Here is a 21,494-nt window from a genome sequence, read left to right on the forward strand (position 1 = left end):
CTGAGCGCCCGCAGTTGCTTTGCAGTCAGCTCCCTGCACATCCCTCCCAGCACCCAGCCCACCTGGGGCTAGGGCCCAGCATGGGACAGAGGGACCCAGCGTGTCCTGGGGCTGGGCATGGGGAACTCCCAGGGTCAGAGGGCTCCCCCCAAACTTTGGCAGATCTCCTGCAGCTTTAGCAAACAGATACAAGCCCTGGGCATGCCTGGGAGCCCCATTTGCAGAGCCAGAGTAGTACCTGGGCTTCCACTCTCATTTGCCCCATTCCCCCTGCAATGGCCTCATAGAGGGAAGCATTTGACTGTGCCCTCCAGGCCAAACTGAATCGAAATTAGGATCTCCCAAAGGTTTTGTAGCCATGGGGTTCACCTCCATCACTTGCTAATGTGAGCAGATCATTTGCACCTGAGTCATGCTGATGAGAATCAAGTAAGTTGTGCAAGCGAAGGGGTTTATTGAATCATACACAAAAATGCTCGGATGATAACCATCAAGCAGGGCCCAGGGAGCAGCCCACGGTCCTCCCCCTGCCCCCTTCCCTCCTGTCTAAGAGGCTGTGCGGGGAGGCTCACAGACCTCATCCTGCTCCCCCACCTGCCACCAGCTCCGAGCAAGGCGCTCAGCCTCTGGAAATGCTCCACGCTGACTTGTGTTTGCAGAGCACTCTGCGGACACGAAGCGCTGTATGAAACGTTCTGTTATTATTTATTGCCAGTGTCAGAGATAACCAAGAAAGCAAGGGGCAGTCTTGTCCCACACAGCCTTCCTAGGCTTCCGAGCTCACGCAGCCCTGGTGGAGGGTCCCTGCTGCGATGCTGTTTGTCGGCCAGCGGCCACGGCCGCCTGTGCTCATCCTGGCCCCAGCTCCACCCTCTGACTCACTATCCCTCCACTTGTTGATAAACAGAAAAAAAATGTACAATGGGTGCATTGAAGTTGCACAGTTAAGCAAAGAGTGCAGCAGTATGGGGTCAGAAGGGGAACCTCTGTCATTTTTTGCTCTATTAATTCAGAGGTGGGAATTGGCAGAAACGGGGACAATCGACAAAATGCAGGGACAGGTCTGAATTTCTGAACATCCCCCAGGGTTAGACCCTGGGCAGGCTTTAAACGCCAGCAGGCAGAAAGAACAGCAGCGAAATCAGGAACAAAGAGGCCGTGGGTGCTGCGGGCACACGCTGGCCAACTCCTGGGTGTGGAGGAAGGAGCCCGGGGGTGGCGCTGGGCCGTGCCGTGCCGTGCCGCGTCCCTGCAGCCTGCGGGAAGAGCACGTGCAGCTGTGGTGGCGGGGCTGGGCACTGGCACCTGGGGTTTAACCAAGCAGGCAGCAGCAGGGAGCAATGGCAAGATGCTCACCTTGCACGGTGACAATCTCCTTTGCTTGAGGTGCCTGCATGCAGGGGACAAGGGATGTACCAGCTGGTGGCTGTGCCAGCATCGCCACTGCACGCATGGGATGGTGCCCGGGCACCGCAGGGGTGAGCAGTGGGCACAGCTTCACCCAGCAGGTCACCGAGGTGCTGGCAGGGGCAGTGCAGCCAGGAGCTGCCTCGGCTTCGTGCAGCAGCCAGCCTGGGCAGGAGAAGCCCGGGGAAGCCGTGGGTCCGTGCCAGGATTGGGACCCTTGCAGCTCCCGAGGCCTCTGGCTGGCGCGTTCGGCGCTGGGGCGCTGGGGTTTGTGCCAGGAGCTGCGTGTGCCCGCACGCTGCTCCGGCCAGAGCCTGCTGTCAGCAGGCAGGCCGGGGACCCACGCCTGCAGGAGGTATTTGCAGGATTGGGCCCGGAGCAATCTGTTCAGATAGAAGTGGGTGGTGAATTAATGGAAATGGGAGAACAACTCCCCTGTAGCTCCAAAGCGGGGCGTTAGCAGCGAGCAGAGCTCTGAGCCACGGAGAAGGCTGGAGCCCTCCGTGCCATTTCATCGCTGCTGCTCTGCGTCGGATTTCCCAGGAGCCCTGCAGCCTCGGCCTCATTAATTATGCAAATGAAAAGGTGTTGCCAGCACGCCATCCCGAGGTAGGATCCCTGTGGCCCAAGTTCTGCTCCCAACCTGCCGGCCGCTGCCCCTGCGCTCAGGCCAGCGAGGGTCCGGGAGCACATCAGGCAGGATGGATGTTTGCAATAATTATCCAGTCATCCCCTTCAAGTGTACTGCAGCCATAGCAACAGACAGATGTTCTGTCCCAGCCAGAGTCCGCAGCGAGCTGGGGAGAGAAGCACAAAAATTAACCCGTTCAGGCCCAGGACAATGCAGAATCCGCTTTATTCTGGGACCAGAGCAAGCTTCGACATCTCGGAGGAAATTCTAGGAAATCAGGTTAAAAAATAACAATATATACACACACACACGCGCGCGCCATGAATAACACTTGCCCCGATGCTCACTCACCCGCTGTCTTGCAGAAGGAGTTGGCTGAAGGGCAGCAGCACCCTGCAGCACCCCACAGCTCCCTGCAGGCCCTGTGGAGCCCCCCCTGTGCCCCCATCCTGGTGCAGGCTCAGCCAGCCCCGCAGGAGGCGATGCTGCAGGTGCATGAGGCTCTCACTGCCTGGTGGTAACCGGCCCCTGGAGATGAACGAAGGACACCGGGGCTGCTGCTGTGACTGAGCACGATGGGCACCCATCCGGGCAGGGAAGGGAGACGGATGAACCACCTGGAGGAGCACCCACCGGTAAATTCACAGCTTTGTCAGAGTGTTTAAAGTATTAGGAGGTGGGACGCAGCCAGACGGAGAAATAGCTGGCATTTTGTTGTCCTGATTCTGCACAGGTTTCCGAGATTCAGCCAAAGTCGCTGACATCCCACCCAGAAATGCTGTAACCAGGGCCCTCCTGCCCACTACAGGGGCCCTGACCAGCAGGCAGCCCTCTTCAGGCACAAGGTCTCTGCTGTCTTCTCCTTTCCCCACTTGCCGGAGCTTCCTTTAAGCACTAGAACCGAAGTGTTTTAAGCTGAAGGGCGGGCTCCCACCTAGCAGTGCCTTCCAAAGGGACCGAAGCTGCCCAGCCTGGCCAGACCCTGCCCTCCCTTCCCATGGCAGCGATGTGCTGCGGTCCTGCAGTGGCAGCCCAGCCTGCAGCACTGCTCTGGGGATTCCTCTTGGCGGCCCGGAGCAATCCCTTGACCTCAGAGCACCATGAGCAGGCTCATGGGAAAGCCTCGTCCAGATGTCTGCAGCTGCAGATGCTGCTGGAGTGCACCCATGGTGAGGATTTCAGAAGAGGACAATGGAAACGGGGGAGGACAGCCCACGCAGATGTGCCTAGGGGAACTAATTACACCTAAAGGGAAGGAGAAAACCCTCTCCTCCCGGCTGGGTGAGCAAGACAACCCGCCGTCCTGCACCACTCGTAGAGGTCACAGGAGCGCAGTTTCACTTCCCAAACTGTAAGGCTATTTTTGATCCATATTACTTCCTTTCTCGTCCTCTGCCACCCAGACAATGAGAACGCAGCTCGCAGAGGGCATCCTGGCTTCTCAACGTTCGCCTAAGTGACAGCTTGTACCGTGTCAACACGGCCTACTCTGGAACTCTTCAGTCTCCTGGTTGGGGTTTTTCCTCCTTCTCCTCAAGAAGAAGGAGGAGAGCAGTAAATGTGCTGATCTTGAACGCGAGGGAGATGTGGCATCGTGTGCAGTCGCACAGGATGTGGGCAGGTGCCATCAGACTTCCCCACGCAGCTCTGGAAATGTAACTCAATCCTGATCTACAACTCCCTGGCTGTTCCTGTCCCAGGCTCCCACACAACTCTGGCAGCTGATGGGTATTTCAGTCCTAACCAAAACATTTAGGCTACTGCACTCCTTCTGCTTTCTTTTTTATCCTTTTTTTCTCTTTTCTTCAAGCACATCAGTTGAGCGTTCACGTGGTTTGATTCCCAGACCTCTGAAGCCAAGCTGGAGATAGAATAAGAAGGTGGGAGAAATGTCTATTATTCCCACAAATCCCAATTCAATTTGTAACTCCAGCTCCTCTGCTTGCTTCAGTCCCAGGCCTCTCTGGAGCAAGAGACACACCAAATAATGTTTTGGTGCTGTGACATGGACAGAAATTCAATAGGCTCCAGAAAGAATTCGCACTCTTTTCTGACTACCCTTAGCTGTTTTGACTTATTATCTGACCTGGATCTAAATTAGGTTTTGATTAAAGTCAAGAATCATTTCTACTTTGAAAAGTCTCATTGTTTAGGTTCCGAGTTAGCAAAAACTACAAGAGAATTACAACCGATTTCTCACTTTGGGGACAGAGACCCCAAAGGGCCCTGCCTGGCTGTGCCCAGAGCCCTCTGTGAGGGGCAGCTCCGCCACGTGATGCTGTTCATGACCTGACCACACTCCGTTTTCCCAGCGGTCAGGTTCTCTCCCCAGTTCTCCTCTGGGATCACTCCTGGGGAGACTCACTGCTCCGATGCCCGGTTAGCATCTTCTAATTCCGAGTGTGGCTTTCCATGCAGTAAGGTTATTCCTGCTTGTTCTCACGTAGTGCTGTAGCTCAGTTCTTTTCTCTCCCTGGTGTTTATCTCCTGATTGTCCACAAATGCGTCTTCTCTCAGCATTCGTTTTGCTGAGATCAGTGAGCCGAGTCATCTCTGTAAGATACACTCCTTCCTCCTGAATATTCTAGCAAACTGTCTCCAACCAGAACTAGACAGCAGCCCGGGGCTTCACCAGAGCCTTTTATACATCACCATCTCTCTCCCAAAATGACTCTCCCAGGACAACTTGGGATCATTCTCCTTTTTCTCAACTGCATCCCGTTGGTGGATCACAGTTATCTCACCCAGCTCCAGGCAGGTGCAGACGGAGACTAGGTGAGACAGGTAGGCTCCCTTTACAATAGGTAGAAAGAGTGAGGCACCTCCAGAGAGCAACTCATCTTGCTCCAAGACAGGCATTTAAAGCATCTGGGACGAATTGCTCCTGAAGGCGCTCATCTTCCTGCATCAACTGTGAAGGGAGTCTGGGCAGCCAGGTACCGGCTGGCCACAGCTTGAATGACTGAAGCTAAGAGAGCCAAACCCTCACCCCTAGTGATCCAGTGAGTACCTCCACATTTCTCTGCTATTTCGTTTCCAGAGGAGGAACTCCCAGCTCCTAGCAGAAGTGATACTACCTCCTCAGCTCACTTTGTGCTGCTCAGGACCCTGCCACGTCCACCGACGTGGTCCCAGTCCAGGAACAAATCCAGACAGTGACCAACACCCCCAGGACAACTCGGGACGCTGCAGGGCACCGGCTGGCACCGTGCATCCCAGCAAGTCTCTGAGGTCTGCGGAGCACTTGCTGTGCGTGACTTTTTGCAGGTTTTCTGTCTTTCAGCTGATAAACTGCATTGAGAAGAACCCCAAGGAGAAGGGTTCTTCGTTGTCCCCTTCCCACATCACTGTAAATGGGCCTGGGGCGAGGGCTGGGAAGTGCCCCCCGCGCCACCTCACCCCAAGCAGGCAGCCTGCAGCCCTTGTTCCTGGCCAGCCAAGAATGGCTCTGGCACCATCCTGCTGCACCAAGGCACGAATTGAGCTCCCATGGGAGAAGGGAAGGCTGATTCCCCGCAAGGAGCTCGCTGCCTTTTTGCTTTGCATCTCCCATGGAGGAAGTTGCCCAGTTGCCCAGGATACATCGATGTTGTGACATTTGTTTCAAAATACAACTAATCCTGCCGTGATTATTTGTTCCAAAACATCGCCATTCCTACCTGGCCAGCTCGGTGGGCACCGAGCCGCGGCCGAAGGCACCGTGTGCTCCTAATGGTGCTGGGTGCGAGGGCCTTGGCCGGGGGTTGAATACTGCAGCTGTTGGATGGGATGGCTGCAGGAAACACGGGAATATTGCTGGGCTGAATCAGCCCATCCAGGCTGCTGTGCCATCCCTGACCCTGATAAACATCAGGTACTTCAAAGGAAGGCCCGAGTGCTACAGCAAAAAAACGTGGAACGGAGCATCCACAAAGGCAGCGTCCTTCTCACTCCTGACAATCGGTTTTAGATTTATCCCCTAGAGCACAAATGTTTATCTTTCCCTTTCTCTTTCTTAAGTCTGTGCCTTCATGTGTTTCTCCTCCAAACAGGCACCTGGTCCCTTTGAATACACAAACACTCTGTGTGGTGATAAATTCCATGGGTTAGCTGTAAGATGGGTAAAAATTATCTGGTTTTATCCATCTGGGTGACTCATAATTCTGCTGATTGTCCCTTATTCTTGTACCTTGAGAAGAGACCTCTGAGCACCCACCCTTTGCCTTCTCCATACATTCCCATCCTACAGAAAGGCATTGCAGCCTTCCCTGCTCGTCTCCCAACTCAGCTAACCTGCCTTAATGTTTCTAATTAAGTATTTCCAAGGTATTATAATCACTAATTCCTGATTTCCTTGTTTTTAGGAAGCTCCTTCCAGTGAGGGAATAACTACAAGCAGTACTTGTAAGTACCCCTTCATGAAAAAATGTTACAAAGAGAAGTGATGTCTAGATCATATTTCTTGGCAGTTACTAAGAACTTTATTTGTATGGTGTAAGTAGCAGTGGACCTCGTGTAATCTCACGCTTTTCTACAAAGGGACCTGCAGCAGATCCCCTGTGCTGAACAACTGGCATCGCTGTCATCCAGAGCTGAGAGCCCGAATGCCAGTGCCAGGAAACACACTTTTTTTTTTTTTCTTTTTCTATTTTTAAGGACAAGAGTGGCCTCAATTTCATGCATTATAATCTGGCATGTCATGAGATTACCCATGCAGTGCAAGTTAAACCCTTGTTGAATCTGTGCTGGATTGGGACCTAAAATGCTGGTCTGCACGCTGAGCCCGTCTGTGAGGGGTCTTCCCCAAACCTTCACGCAGAGGCTAACAGTTCTTCTTGTCGTGCCTTGCCTTGCCAAACTGGGGAAACTCCTGTCCCTACTCCCAGGAGAGCGATCCCCCCCACTTTCTAGGTGGAGCCCCAAACCTTCTCAGCAGACAGATCAGAGAGATTCGGGTAGTCACATGAAAGAGCAGACAAGGCAATTAACTGCAACTGTTAACAAATCAAAACAGATGGGAGATAGCAGAGGAACCTAGCCAAAGGAAAAGGTGAGCAGGACGTAGCTCATCACAGCTGGAATGCCAGCAAGCACAGAAATCAAGCCCGGCAATCGCTGCGCACCAGATGAAGGCCACTCACTGGGCATGCTGCAGCCTCCAGCAATTTTCTACAGGGGACAGCCACCGCCAGGGGAGACTGTTGAAGTGTGGCTCCATGAGGCTGGAGCAGGCTGGCTCATCCCATGCCAACGTGTCCCAGACAAATGCCACACTGCCAGTGTGACCACCGGCTCCCAAGCCAGTTCTATTCTGGCTCGCCCCACGCTAGAAATTACCTCCCACAGCCAGTGCCTCCAAGGCACGTTTTCCTCTTCCAAGCAAGCCCTTGTTGGAGACTCTCCTCCAAGCCTTCCTGCACCTTGCTCCTGCCATCACACAGCTCCCTGCACCTCTCTCCCCACACAGCAGCCCCGCTGCTTGTCCTGTGCCTGCCGGGTCCTTCGCTGCTTGGGGCACAGCCAATGTCCTCTGCAAAGTGCCGTGCTTGTCGGGGAGGGGTGTCCCGTAACCACCGAGGAATATAGTGCTTATTACTCTGCTTCACTGTGATGGAGCTAATTTTTGGTGGTCACCATGATTTGGCAGTGATAAAGCCCAAATCTGTGCTGTTCGTGGGAAACCATCCAGGTCCCGTGGGCAGGCAAGATCCTACTTTGGCTTCAGGCAGATCAGGCTTTTGTCCCCACCTGCAGTGCTGTGAGAGGATGTTCCCTCTCTCCTTAGCTCCTGAGTGTTTAGGTTGCAAGGTGGGAAATTCACTGATTTACTTCACTCAGGTCTGCTCACGCTGAGGAAGGCAGCTCTGCCGCTGGTCAGAACAACTCATTTTCATAGCAAAAGGGAGGCTTCCTCTTACTCTTTTCCTCACTCAGAATCTTCTGTGGAGCAGCTGGACTAGTGCTGAGCACTTCTCTGACGCTCTGGACAGGCAGCGATCCCCACTTCCCACCAGGGCTATCTGCAGAGCTCTCAGAAAGCTCGCCCACCCCGCTGCCACCCCGCTGCCACCCCGCTGCCACCCCACTGCTGCTCAGCTGGTCACTGCTGGGCAACCACACAGCCGCGTGCAGGAGCAGGCTGAGCCGAGCCTCAGCAAAGTCTGCGAGAAAGCTGGCCACCAAGTATGCAGAATATTTTTCTCTTTCCTGCCATTTCCATCCCCCCAACTGCTCCTTGCAGCTGTCCCCTGAGAAAGCTGTGCTTCCATGGCTGACTGAGGCTTGAAAGGATGTCCATCTTATTTTTAGTGGTCAGCAAAAATACTGCACTGCACTGGCAAGTTCCTCCAGGCATCCTGTGTTATGTGCCTTTGGGTAGAAAAACCAGAACAGGGCAGACCCTCTGCGCTCCACAAGTCCCTCTCCATCAGTGTCATGCTGGGCTCAGTGCAACCTGGATGGTGAAACTGGGAAATTTTTGAGAGCTGTCCAGAGCTGTCTAATGGGGTAGAAAGGGTCGACGTGATTCATAATGGAGCATTTCAATAATTAATTTCAGTGCTTCAGCGTGACAGACGTCACCTTGTGTTCACCGTACCGCCTCCAGCAGGGCTAGCCCACTGCTCAGGTCCTGCAGCATTTAGTTCTCACCTCGGAGACCTGGACGGGCGCAGTGTGGCCGACAGGGTGCAGGGTGCCAGAGAGAGGAGCCGCCAGCCACTGGAGCTGCCTCGCTTTTGCCCCTGCCTCCAGCCCCAGGCGTGCAGCACCGTGGCAGCGCTGTGCCCTTCAGCTCCAGCCCCAGCCCCAGCCCCGCTCCCTGAAGCATCCCGTTCCTTCGCCAGGTTCCCACAGGCTCCCGACTGCGGCTTCTACCTCCTCGGGTCGGCCCTACCTCTACCGGCACCGCAAAAAGCCCCCGCTGCACACCAGCGCCGTGCTCCTGCATGACACGGAGCAGGCGTGTGCCCCCACGGGGCAGGGCCGGTGCACACGCGTGGCACCGATGGGCACACGCGTGGGACCAGCAAAATCATGGCACATGTGTGTGTCACTGCAGGAGACAGCCGGGACCGGCCATCCTGTCCCCACGGTGCCCCCCGAGCTGGCGGCACGCAGCCGCCACCGGAGCCCCCCCCGGAAAATCAAGGACGGTCCCCACGGAGCCCACCCCCGCAGCGGCCGGGCCCGGTGCCCCCCGCGGGACAGCTCCGTGCGCCCCAGGCGGCCGCGGGGACCGGGCTGCAGCCGGCCAGGCCCCGGCGCTGCCGGAGCAGATGCGCTCGGGGCGGGGGGCGGCTGCCTTCCCCCGGTCACCGCCACGGAGCGCGGCGGCACCGGGAGCCCCGGCTGCTGCCCCGGCCGGCTGGGGACCGCCCTTTGTCTGCAGCCCCGGGGCTGACAGGGGCACGGCTGGGATTGTCCCGGGGCGGAGGCTGTCCCGGGGCGGGCGCCGCCTTCTCCTCCGCTTCTCCCCCCCCCAAGCCCGGCCCGGCCCGGCCCGGCCCGGCGGGACGACCCCGTCCTCCGCGGGGAGCCCCAAGCCGGTGCCCGCCCGCTCCCCGCAGGCCGCCGGTCCGGGACTAGCGCCGCGGGGCGGCCCCGGCGCGATCCCCGCCGGCCGTGCCGGGGCCGTACCGGGCGGGCGGCGGACCTGCCGCTGCCGCTGCCGCTGCCCCGCGGCTCCTCCCCGGCTCTGCGGCGGCCGCGGCGCCCGGCAGGTGCCCGCCTCCCCCGGTCCGCCCGGCCCGCGGCCCCCGCCGCACACGTGCGCCCGCGCCCCGCCGCGCCGCCGCAGCCGGCCGGCCTTTGTCTGGGGCCGGCACCTGGCCCCGCGCCCCCGGCCCGGCCCCCGAGCGCCCCCGCCGCCGGCCCCGGCCGCCCCCCCCCCTCCGCCCTGCCCGGCCCGGCCCCCGGGCGCCCCCTGGGCCCGGCGTCCCGTCGCGGCCGGCCCGGGTAGAGCCGGGGGGGGGAGCGGGCAACGGCCCCGGGGGCGGAGGGGTAGGGGGTGAGGGGGGTGGGGGGGCGCGGCCCCGCGGGTCCGGGCCGGGGGGAGCGCGGGGGCCGGGCCGGGCCGGGCAGGGCGAGGGGAGCGCGGGGCGGGCGGAGCGGGGGGGGCGCGGGGCTGCCGGCGGCCGGGCCGGGCCGGGCCGGGTCCGAGGGGGGGGGAGCGGGGCTCCGAGGGTCCGGGCCGGGCCGGGGCCGTCCGGGGGAGGGGTCCCGTCGGCGGCGGCGCGGCCGCTCTAACAGGTGGGATCCCGCTGAGAGGAGGAGGCGGCCGGAGGGGGCGGAGGAGGCAGGGACGGGCGGGCGGGCGGGCGGAGGGAGGGAGGGGGACGAGCCGGAGCCGCCTGTGATCCTGTGACAGGAGCGGCTGCTGCTGCTGCTGGCGCCGCCGGTGCCTCCCGCCGCCCGGCTCCCGGGTCGCTGTCCGAGCCCCGGCGCCCCCCCCGGCCGCGGCTCCTCCCCGGGCATCGCCCCGCAGCCCCGTCCCGGGCCGCGCCGCGCCGGGGCCGGCCGGGCTCGCCGCGCCGCCTCGGCTTCCCCCCAGCCCCGCCGCACGCCGCGCCGGGACAGGGCGCGGGGCCGGGCGCCGCCGCCGCCGCCGCCGCCGCCGCCGCCGCCGCCGCCGCTGCCGCCGCCGGCCGGGCGATGCCGAAGCCGCCGCTGCTGCTGCGGGGGAGCCGCCCCGGGGACAGCGAGCTGGGGCGGCAGTTCCGGGACTGGTGCCTGCGCACCTACGGGGACTCGGCCAAAACCAAGACGGTGACCCGGAGCAAGTACCAGCGCATCGCCGAGGTGCTGCAGGGGGGATCCGGCTCCGGCGGCGGCTCCGGCGGGGGGGAGAAAGGCAAGTTCCAGTTCTGGGTCCGGTCCAAGGGCTTCCGCCTGGGAAACGGCACCAGGGAGGCGACGAAGATGGGTCAAGTGGTGGTTTATGTGCCGGTGAAAACGGGAACGGTTAGTGCGCTCCGTGCCCCGGGGGCTCTGTGTCTGTCTGTCTGCCTGCCTGTCCGTGTCTGTCTGTCCTCCCCACGGGGGTGCGGGGAGGGGGTGGGGGGTGGGGGGTGCGGCGGGCCGGGGGTGCGGGGAGGGTGGGGGGTCCGGGGCGGGGGCGGGCACCCCGGGGCCCCTCTGCCCGCTCCCCTACCGGCCCCGTCCCGTCAGCACCGGGCGGCCCAGCCCCGCCGCGCCGCCGGCCGCCGGGAGCGCGCATGCCCCATGCGGGGCGCGACGCGGGGCCCGGCCGCTCCCGCAGCCCCCGCGGCTCCGGGCGGCAGCACCGGGACAGCCGCCGCCGCCCCGAGCCGACCCACCCGGGATGCGGATGGCGAGAGGCGCCCGCCCGGAGCCTCGCACCTTCCGCCGCCCCCGCCCCCCCCGTCCCATCCGGTGCAGCCCCGGCGGGGACGGGGCCGGGGGCGGGGGAGGGGGGGGGGGGGGGGAAGCGAGGGGGCGGCGGTGCCCCCGTGCACCTGCCCCCGCCGGGGGGGTGTCGGGGGGGAGCAGCGCCGCCGCCCGGTGCGGGCCCCGCCGCCCCCCCCGCCCCGTCCGCTCACGTTCGCCCCGCATTTCCCATCCGCCCCACGGCCCGAGCCCGGGTTTGCAGTCAAGGGCAGAGCAGCGGCGGGGAGGGGGCGCCGGCACCCCCGCCGCTGCCGCCGCCGCGCCCCGCCCGCCCCGCCGCACCGAGCCGAGCCGAGCCGTGCGGAGCGGAGCGGAGCGGAGCGAGCCCGGCCCGCTGCGGCTCGCCCGGCCCCGCCGTCCCGCGGCGCTGCCCGCCCCGTGCGGCCGCGGCAGCCGGTGCCCCGGGGGGTGCGGGCGGCGGCGGAGCCCGGATTAGGGCTGCCCCCCCTCCCCCGCGGCCGCCGTCCCGGGAAACTCCCCCGCCGGAGCCTCATTGTTCGGCGCCCCGCCGGGCCGGCGGCGCGGGGCGCACCGGGCCGCCTCCCTCCCTCTCTCCCTCTCTCCCTCCCTCCCTCTCTCCCTCCGTCCCTCCCGCCCCGCCGCCGCCCGGGGCTGCCCCGCCGCCCCATTGTTCCCGTCCCGAGCGCGCCCCGCTCGCTCCCCGGCGCGGAGGAAAAGGCGCAACTTTCGCAGCCCCCGGCCCCACGCGCTGGGGTGCGCCCCGGCCCCGCTGCCCCCCGCCGCCCGCCGGGGGGGACCGGGGGATTGCTCCGGGCCAGCGGGCACAGAAGGGCTCCGGGAGGGTTTTTTTTTTTTTTTTTTTTTTTTTTTCCTGTCCCTCCCCTCCTCTCCCCGCTGCTGCTGCTGCTGCTGCTGCCGCTGCTCTAAAGGGTGCAGTGTTTTCTGTGCACACACAGACTCCAGCATTGATGTGGCTGGAGGATGCTTCCATTGAGGGCAGCCCATCTGTGGCAAATGCTTCTAAACGCACTATTTACCTCCCATCTGGTCTGCCTTATTATTGGGGGGAGGGGGAAGGGTCATTATTTCTCCTTTTCCCTTCGTGGTGCTCAGAGGCGCCTTTCTTTCTCCCCTTGCAGCCCCCCTCCCCCATTCCATGCCCCAAAAAAATTCTTGGCAATTTTTTTTTTTTTGAGACATCTCTGCAGCCCTCCTCTACCGCTTCCCCTCCGCTCCCAAACGGCCCCTGCCGAGGGCGGATTAGGAGCCGAGCCCCCTTGCACAGATCCTGCGCTTCCCCCGGGTCCTCTCCATCTAGCCGGCGACTCTATCCCAGATCTTCCAAATGCTGCAGAGTCATGGTACCCCAGAGAGGCCACGCCAGACTCCCTCGACCCCGCCGCCAGCTAGACACCCCCTCCCCTTTGTCCGTGGCGGAGTCCCGAGGGTCAGGAGCTCAACGAGGCCGGCGCAAGCCCGCGTATTCCCAAAGGGCTTCTGCACAGATGAAGTTTCAGCGAGGAGCGTGCCTAGGCCCCCACATCTTCCCTGGCAGAGTCCCTGCAGGCTACAGATAGGAGATACACCCAGGCTCCCGTAAGCCAACAAACAAAAAGCAGGCATGCCCTCCGGGGACAGCTGCGTTTTCCAAGGGGCAATACCGCCCATTTCCCAGGGACTGCAGTACCTGCCCGAAGTTAGGGCTGGCAGTGCTGCAAAGAGCCACTGGCTGGAGGAAAGAGCTGTCATCGCTCTCCCCGAAATCCTCCGGTGCCAGGTCTGTAGAAGTTGTGGCCGCCTCTCCCCCTGGCTCCCGGGCCCCCCCAACCCACCTGGCGCCCCCCCCCCGGGAATCCCGTGGCCAGTTTCAGCCCAATGTGTGTGCTGGGTTTTGGCTTTGCCTGAAGTGGCTCTCAAATATAGAGATAACTTGACGGGGATTCTCTTCGGCTCCTGATAATTCAGTGCTCTCCCGGTCTTTGGTGCTTTGGGCTGGTTTTGGGGGTGCATTTCATTTCTCTCGTGCATGCAGTCAAATAATTCACGACGCCAATACGAGCTTTTGGCTTGACAGTAAAGTGTGTATTCTGGTTTCGTGCCTGTTCTGCTGCTTCTCCCAAATGGTCCCGGACCGGCATTTCGGCTGCTTTCTCCTGGCCGTGCTCCTCAGCAACCCGATACCTCTCGTCCTGTCCCCCCGTCCTCCTCCCAGCACATCTGCCGGGGCGCTGGCGTGCTCGGGACCGTCCCGGGCCGCAGGGACAGGCAGAAATATACAGGCGGCCGGGGGGCAGCGCCGGGGGCGAGGGGGGGGCTTGGGCGCCGCTGTGCTGCGTCTGCAGGTTGCTACAGGAAATCCGAGGGACGGGAGCGAGAGAGCTAGAGGAGAGGTGCTAAAGAGCGCGTAGAGGGCAGCAGCGGGGATAAGATCTTTCCTGCCCCTGATAGGGCTGGGGCCACTCCTCCTCTGAAAAAAAAAAAAAAAAAAAAAAAAAAGGCAAAAATCATCCTAGTAACCCCCCGCAGCAACCTGGTAGAGCTGTCCCTTTTGGCTTATGCATCCTGAGCTGGCTTGTGCATTTTCTGCGCATCTGTAGCGAAAACATAATTAACATGGGGTTATTATTTTCTCTCCCGAGTAACTTTCCCTTGCCCTCCTCCAGGCCTCTCATCAGAACAGGCCTAATCAGATTTGGGTGGCTTGAGAGCTGTGACTGTGCACTGAGAAGGGGGCATCTGCCTTAGGTGGTGGTCAGAGCAGATGGTGGTCTTCTCAAAGAATGCACTGGGAATAGGAACAGCAGTGCGGACGGATGTCTGGCACAGAGACTGTTCGGATTTCTTTTTCCCAGATGAACGTCCCAAAGATGCTGGACATTTAACACATCCAATTAAAAAAAAAACCCTCAGCAGCTACGCATGGGGTTTGGCAGTGTAGGGCGTTGTTGTCCGGCAGCCCGGTTCATGCCCCGGCCGGGTGCTGCATCCCGCAGGCCAGGCACTTGGACAAATCGGCGTTTAGGCTGTGCTGAGGAGGAGGGTATCTTTGTGTGCTGCTGCAGCACAAACAATGGATATCCCAAAGTGCCCAAGGCTGCCGTTCCCTCACGTGGATGGCGTGCACTAAGGTGCAAACCACCTCGTTATCCGCCTGCTGGGCCAAACCCTGCGTTCCCTGGGCAGCGCTCCCCCCCTTAGCCCCGGCTTTGCGAAGAACTGTGGCAGAATTCGGTCGTGACAAGGTGCTAAGATGCAGTTCGTTAAAATCTCGTGTCCTTCCTGTCCTAAGCATTTAGCATCACTTAGACAGCCTCGTACAGAGGCGCAGGGAGGCAGAGGAGCGGCGCAGGGGCGCGGGCGGCCCTTGGGTGCCAGCTGGGCTGCGGGTGCCTTTCCCGGTGCAGCAGGGTGTGCTGGGGCCGGCCGTTAGCTGCGGGAGTGGTTACGCACACTCTCTAAATCAATGCCGTACCTTGCCGTGTGTGGTGTGAGCCTGTCACAACTCCGGAGCGGTGGCCAGCCTCGCAGGATGGATTCATTCTGGCAGCCCCGCGGTGCAGGCTGGAGGACTGAGCCCAGTCGGACTGCGGGGTGAGGCACGGGAAAGCCTCGCGCTGGGCTGACCCTTTGGGTATTGTGCAAAGGCTCGGGGATTGGGTAGGCTCTGCAGCACTGCCTACGTTTGATTTTGCTTTCCTGCTCGCTCTCTGTCCCCTGCAGAGCTGGCATGAGGTTCTGGAGTTCTTTTAGGCATTAATAAAAGGCTGATGACATTTGTGAGGGTGGGCTGCTATTGTTGTACCAGTGCAGTTCACCTATGCTGGCTCCCCCGGAACCGAATGTTTGAAATCATTTCACGATTGTGCCTGGTGAAATTCATCTGAGGAAAGGTACTGTGGCGGGGAGGAGCGCTACAGAGAACAGAATGAGACCAAAAAGCAAAATGGATGCAGGCCTTTCACCGACAGCGGGAAAGACATCACATGGGACACGGATAAATCTCACAGTACAGCGTATCCCTAAATATATTTTAGTTCCCAGAGACAGAGAGCGTTGTGATGCTGAAGCATGTGAAAGCCGTGATGCTAGGCCGTGGGACAGCACAGCACAGTGGCAGAAAGCTTGAGTTGAGAAGCTGGGCATGTCGGAAAGATGCTGCTCCAACAGTTAATAGAGGCTACATTTTTCCTGGTACAAGTACACTTCAATGCCCATATTCAGTGCCCCAAAAAGCTGCACATCTATAACCTCTAAGAACAGTAGTCAACAGAAGGTTTTCACTATTGTGAATAACCACTCAGACTTTCTGTGGACTTCACGTGATAAAAAAAAAATAAATCAAGACTGTTCAGAAGAGCCTGAGACAAGGCAAATGGGCCTGAGGGTATTATCTGAGAAATTGTCTATTACTTCTTTAGCACGAGCCTTACTTAGAGTATACGGAGCCTTCACCTGCTCTGGAATAGCCCACCCCTGAGCATGCAGGGCAGCTCTTCCAAGGAGCTGAACTGGTGGCAGGTTTACATTCAAATCTGCACTTAGGAGACTGGCACAATGCTGGCTGGGTGCATGGTCCCATCCAACCAAACACAGAGAAAATCTCCTACCTCAGTACCAGTTCCAGATTCGGCTCTAAGTTTGCACAACATCAGCAGCGGTTTTTGCTTCTGAAGACTGCTGGTGGTCAGAGTCACGCTGGTGATAACCCATCCAAAGGTTCCTCATCCCACCCCTTCTCCCGGTCCCAGCCCCCTTACGCATGCCCGGATAAACAGTTTCCAAAACAGTCATCTCTAGACACCATTTATGCTGTATGCCCTATGTGATTCCAGCAACATCGCTGGCATTGCTGATCTGAGAGGAACCGAGATCCAGGAGGATCCGAGGTATTTCCTTGATGAAGCACTCGTATCACCCGAAAGTTACCTCCCCCTGCAACTGCTTTAAGATTTGTGTTTCTTGTTGTGCATCCCTTTGAAGGAAGGAAATAAATAAAATAAAATAAAATAAAATAAAATAAAATAAAATAAAATAAAATAAAATAAAATAAAATAAGCAAATGAAACACAGCTTCTGTAAGGCTGTGTTAAAATAATGCTAAAATACAAAGGAAGGAAAGCCAGGTCCAGTGAGATGCTGCCGTTGGGGTGTTGGGGCTCTTCAGATTACGCCCCGTCTTTGCAGAGGAAGAGGGGTCCAAGCACTCAGGGCCCTGCTTTACCGAGGAGCTGAGAGGACTGGCGATAAGAGCAAATGTGGGCTGTACTCTCACCTCTCCTCCAAGGGCCGTGACTCAAAGGGACTTACTCTTATTCTGAGCAGGCAGGGGAATTCAGTTGCTGACTAAGGATGGCAGCAAAGCCCAGAAGAGGTTGCTGCGCTGGTTTCACTGACAACTTTCTCAAGAATGTTTGTCCAGACCATTCTCAGCAAAATGCTCAGATAATATCATTCCTTCAGTTTTGTTTTTGCTAGTAAACTAGGACTGATATGAGCGGTGTATGAATTTATGGACAAAAGAAATTGGCAGGGAAACCACAAAGAGGCATGGGCATCAATGGAGTGTCCAGCCAGCCAGCGTGTGGTGATGCTCTGGCTTCTCAAAACCTTGTCTTCATTCCTGGGACAAAGGAATAGATATTCATTTCTCTTCCTTTAGTGCAAATTAGCAATTACCTTCCCCCGATCTCATGTTAGCTGTGCCCACCTCTGAAGAATTGCATCAAGATGGGCCAAAGTCACCACGGAGTTTTGGTGTCTCATCTAATTAGCTGATTGTAGCTAGGAGGTACCTGTTGGCCCAAATCGTTGTCTTTGTTGGAATGCTGCTGACTTCCACTTCTATGGCTGGTGCCAAAGAGGAGCAATTTATTTGAGAAGAAATAGCTGCAGAATGGACGTGCATGTATATGGGAGCAGGCAGTAACAGCAGGGGTTTGGAGTAATGGTTTCTTTCAGCCAGCAGCCACTGAAAGTTGGAGGCTGGTTATGTCTTACCAGGGCGGTACTGGGCCTTTCACGGGAAGACAACTGGGAAACTGGGATGCTGTGTAAATGTTTTCTCTCTGCCCTGAGGATATTCTCTGATCTGTTCCTCACTGAGAGGGAGGGGTTACTCTAGGGAAGACAGAGCAGGTCCTTGGGACTCCTGGCTTGGCTTGCATTTGGGTGAGGGATCTAACAGGTCATCCATGCATCCATGCTGCTGACACATCCGAACCCTTCTGGGTGTTGATGCTGCAGGCACCGCCTGCGCTGGTGCCGTCATGGCCAGGGCGCTCCATGGGCCCTGTGGCAGCACCCAGCCGGGGCAGCTCCTCCCTGGGCGATGCTTTCGGGTCGTTGTTCCCACCACCAGTTCGGGTGCTGGGTACTGCAGGCACCTCGGGTACTCGTGAGGCTGTGGCAGCGGGGAGGAGGCCGGCCTGCCCTCGCTCACCTGCCTCGGGCCTTGTGATCCAGCACAAGCCCTTGAGCTGGTGACAAAGGTCTGGATGTGGGCTGGGAAGTGCGGTCCTGTCTCTTAGCAACTGGTTCCTACCTCTGAGCTCTCGGAGCTGTGTGGGACAGAGAGCATCAGTCACGCTCCTGCTGCAGCAGCAGCGTGCCGAGGAGGGGACGGGGGGTCCGGCCCGCTCCAGACACAGCCCTGATGCTTAGAGAAGCTCGGGCGTTTCTACCACGAGCAGTCAGCTGCGAGTCCTAATCAAAGCTTGGGTTTAATTGCTTTCCCCGTGCCCTGTCTCTGCAGGGCGAACGCGTCGCCCATTGGCTGCCTGCAGGGGCTGCCTGCCAGCTCCCTCGGGAGCAGCTCCGCGCTGCCCCTGCTTTTCGGTGGCAGGGTGGGGACCGGGCGGGGAGGAGGGAGGACACGGCCCATGTATTTCTAGAAAAATTAGATGTCACAGGGTCCTTCCCTGAACTCCTCCGCACTGCACTTGGGAATCCCCCAGCCCTCCTAGGGACATTTGCATTGCTATTTTCTGTCTCGGTGCCTGGTTCTGCTATTTCACCCTCGTGTTTCCTCCTCCTAACCAAAAGCGACTCCTCTCTGGTGAGCATTTCTCAGAGGCTCCCTTGCAAAGGACTGTTTCATAAACATTTTCACAAATCCTCTGCTTTGTCCTCCTAATTAACCATCCAATTGGCCCCCAATGGAGCCTTCACCTCTCCTGTGAAGATCCTGCTTGCACAGATTATAACCTGTCAGCTGCCAATTTATTCCTCATGCAGAGGGCAGGTTATATTAATTGTCTGTCTTCCCTGCCCTGTTTGGTTTGCCCTCCCTTTCTTCTGCTCACCGCAGCATCCCTGTTTCAAGACACAGGCTCACAGAGAGGCAGAGGAACCCAGCGGCGAGGCAGGGTGGCTTTACTGGTGTGCCCAGCCTGCAGCAGTGAGGCTGCTGGACCGGCCGTGGTGGGATGCTGCTGGGCGGTGTCAGCCCTGGGAGGGGGGGCCCTGTGGACGGATTGCCGTGATGGAGCCATCGGTGTTAAACAGCACGTTTGATTTCTGATCCTCCTACACGTAGTTGCAGTTGAGAGCTCAAAAAAAAATCCATTTGGCTGGCCCAGGTTAATCGGGAATCCCTGGGGATGATTTACAAGTCAGATTTTGGAAGAGTTGGGGCTCACCCTGTGTGGTTACAGTGGAAACAAGCCAGAATTCGGAGGAGGGTTACCTGACAGATATAGCAAAATTCAGTCAACTTCTGCCCCCTCCCAGCTCCCTGTGTGGGACCCCCCCACACCCTTTCAGGTCCGTGCATGCAGCCCAGAGTAAATAAACGCTGACTGCTGTAGGAGCCTGCTGTCACCAAGGGTAGGTGCCGTGTGTTTCGCTTGGTTCAGGTGTCAGGGAAAGGGGTGGTGGAGTCCAGCATAACCCTGATGGCTCAGCAGCGTCAGCTTTTGGGGTAAAGGCAGGAAAAAGGCGCAGCAGCACAGCGCAGCGCATGTCCTCAGTGCCCTTACCTGGCACGGAGGCTCGGTTCTGGGAGGGAGCTTGAGCCCCCTCGAAGGGCTGCTGAGTTGTCAGCGCTTTCCTAGAGGCACATCTTGCAGTGCCTGCGGGAGTCTCTGACTCTGGCCCACATCCTCTGCATTGCCAGGGAACAATGAGCTGACACCAGGATGCCACGCGTTCGGGGCTCAGCCTCGGCCCACCTGACCTTGATTCACTGGAGCATCATTTGTAACTTATTTTACATAATTTTGCTTGCCCCTAACGAGCTGAGCTGCTGCTGCTGCACTCTGCCTCCTCCTACTTAGTTTCATTTTGACATCACCGTGTCCTCACGGTAGGTTCGATGATGTTGCACGGCTGCCCTGACGCTGCTGGGTCTGTTCCCAGGCAGAACGAGGGGTAACCTTGCGGCGAAGGGTGACCTCGTCACTTGGTACAGCGGCGTCTCCTCCTCCGGCTTGAAAGATTTTGCTTTGGTAGTGATCTTTATTAGATTCCTGCCTCAGAGCTGGGAAGATTGCTTACCGTGATAAGTTACTGTAGGGAAGATCCACCTCTAAACACATACTGAGTTTGTGTTGCAGCTATGTATTTTCAATATTATTCCAATATTCAATATATAATTTTCAACATGTAGCTGCAGACTTGCTTCAGAATGCTATTTAATATAAATGCTCTTCTAATTATAAATTCAGTTTCTTCCCAGACCCCTTGCATGCCCCTCCATATCACCTAAAAAGATCCAAATGCCATTCAGAAATTGCTCATCTTTACAGATTTATTAAAAAATAAATAAACAACAACAAGCTTGCAACAAAAACAGCAAAAAACACTGCAGCCCGGCAGCAGCCACCAGATAACGCCTGTGACACCTGCCCGTGAGCAGCCGCCCTGTCACACCTCCCCGGCTCGGCGGAGCAGCGCGGTGCGGTCCGGGGGCTGCAGCCGGGGCGATTCCCCGGGCAGGCCAGAGCTCTCTGCAGTCAGGCGCTGTGCTCACGAGGCCGCAGCGCTGTTTCCACCCCAAACTGTCAGAGACGGAGCCCTGATGCAGCTCGGCCTGCCCCAGAGCACCCAGTGGATCATTCCCTTTGACGCGGCTGGCTCGCCCACGGCAGGCAGCGCTGCCTCCCGGCTGTACCCGGCCACGGGGTCACGTTCTCCCGGCAGCGTGCACTCACCTCCCTGCGCCCCACGCAGCTGCTCCTGTGGTTTCCCCGCAGCAGGCGGACGGTGCTCGGGGGGGAGGCAGCTCTGCTCTCCTGCGCCGTGCAAAATGTCCTCTGCCTGCAGGGCATGGCAGGCGCGCAACCAAGCCTCTGCCCGCCACTGCTGCTGCGCCCGCTGCCCTTGTGCCCCATCGGCACGGGGCATCGGCGCCCACCCCACCACCCGCAGCCCCCCGCAGCCCACCTGGGCCCTCCCCGCAGCCGGAGGCAGGGCTGCCATTTCCAGGCTCGCCCCTCCCAGGCTGCCGTGTTTTCATTCAGAGCCCTGGGAGCCGGCAGAGAAATAAGCTGAGGTCAGAGCAAAGGCCTGGGCTCATGGAGACGGCTCAGCTGTGGCTGCTGAAAGAGCAGCTCGCTTCTAAGAGGCGCCTGTCCCCGGTGAAAGACATACACCTCAGCTTTGTTTGCCGTCTAAAAATAATGCGCCTGGCTCCCCCTCACAAGGAAGTATTTACCTTGGAAAAAAAGTATTGTGTACCGTGCCGGCTAGAGAAACAATGCGAATGCACCGAGCACGAGGCTGGCAGTCAGGGACTCGGGTATGCTGCTCCACCAGCCCCCGGCCAGAGTCAGCGGGTAGCCTTGGGGAAATTACTTCTTCTGCCTGCCTTGGTTCCCTCTGGAGAAATTACCTCTCCTGGGCCGTGGTGAAGATCAGTTGATCAGCAGAGCCAGGGCTGGTTTTACTGCAGTGAGGAGGACTGGAGCTATAACAGCTGGATTGGGCTTCATGTTTGCCTGGCAGTTTGTGCAAAATGATGTATAAATGCTTAGCACAGAGAAACGTCATCATTTTAGCTACCATTTTTTCCCAGATTTCCAAACAGATACATTCAGAAAAAAAATCCCAGAAAAATACTTGAGGATCAAAAGGAGCAAAATCTTTAAGTTAAAGCATTTCCCATGTTACT

The 21,494-nt window shown here is 58.6% G+C and overlaps 1 protein-coding gene and 1 long non-coding RNA gene across 3 annotated transcripts in view; one reads left to right on the plus strand and one right to left on the minus strand.

Moving 5' to 3' along the window:
* Positions 1 to 437: 437 nt before the first annotated feature.
* LOC311445430 lies at positions 438 to 10,933 on the minus strand. The gene is made up of 2 exons (XR_014698405.1): positions 10,802 to 10,933; positions 438 to 2,204 (listed from the first exon to the last, which is right to left on the minus strand). It is a non-coding gene; the product is annotated as an uncharacterized lncRNA (long non-coding RNA).
* The window catches only part of NOL4L (nucleolar protein 4 like), a 54,422-nt gene continuing 43,491 nt past the window's right edge, over positions 10,564 to 21,494 (plus strand). The window contains exon 1 of one of the 2 annotated variants that reach the window (XM_084537517.1): positions 10,564 to 10,978. In XM_084537517.1, the coding sequence (XP_084393643.1) occupies positions 10,670 to 10,978 (309 nt within the window). In that variant the 5' untranslated portion in view covers positions 10,564 to 10,669. The remainder of the gene's footprint in view (positions 10,979 to 21,494) is intronic. The other variant, XM_084537518.1, reaches the window with a different exon arrangement.

Source organism: Aythya ferina (assembly GCF_964211825.1).
Source record: "Aythya ferina genome assembly, chromosome: 16".
Lineage (NCBI taxonomy): Eukaryota > Metazoa > Chordata > Aves > Anseriformes > Anatidae > Aythya > Aythya ferina.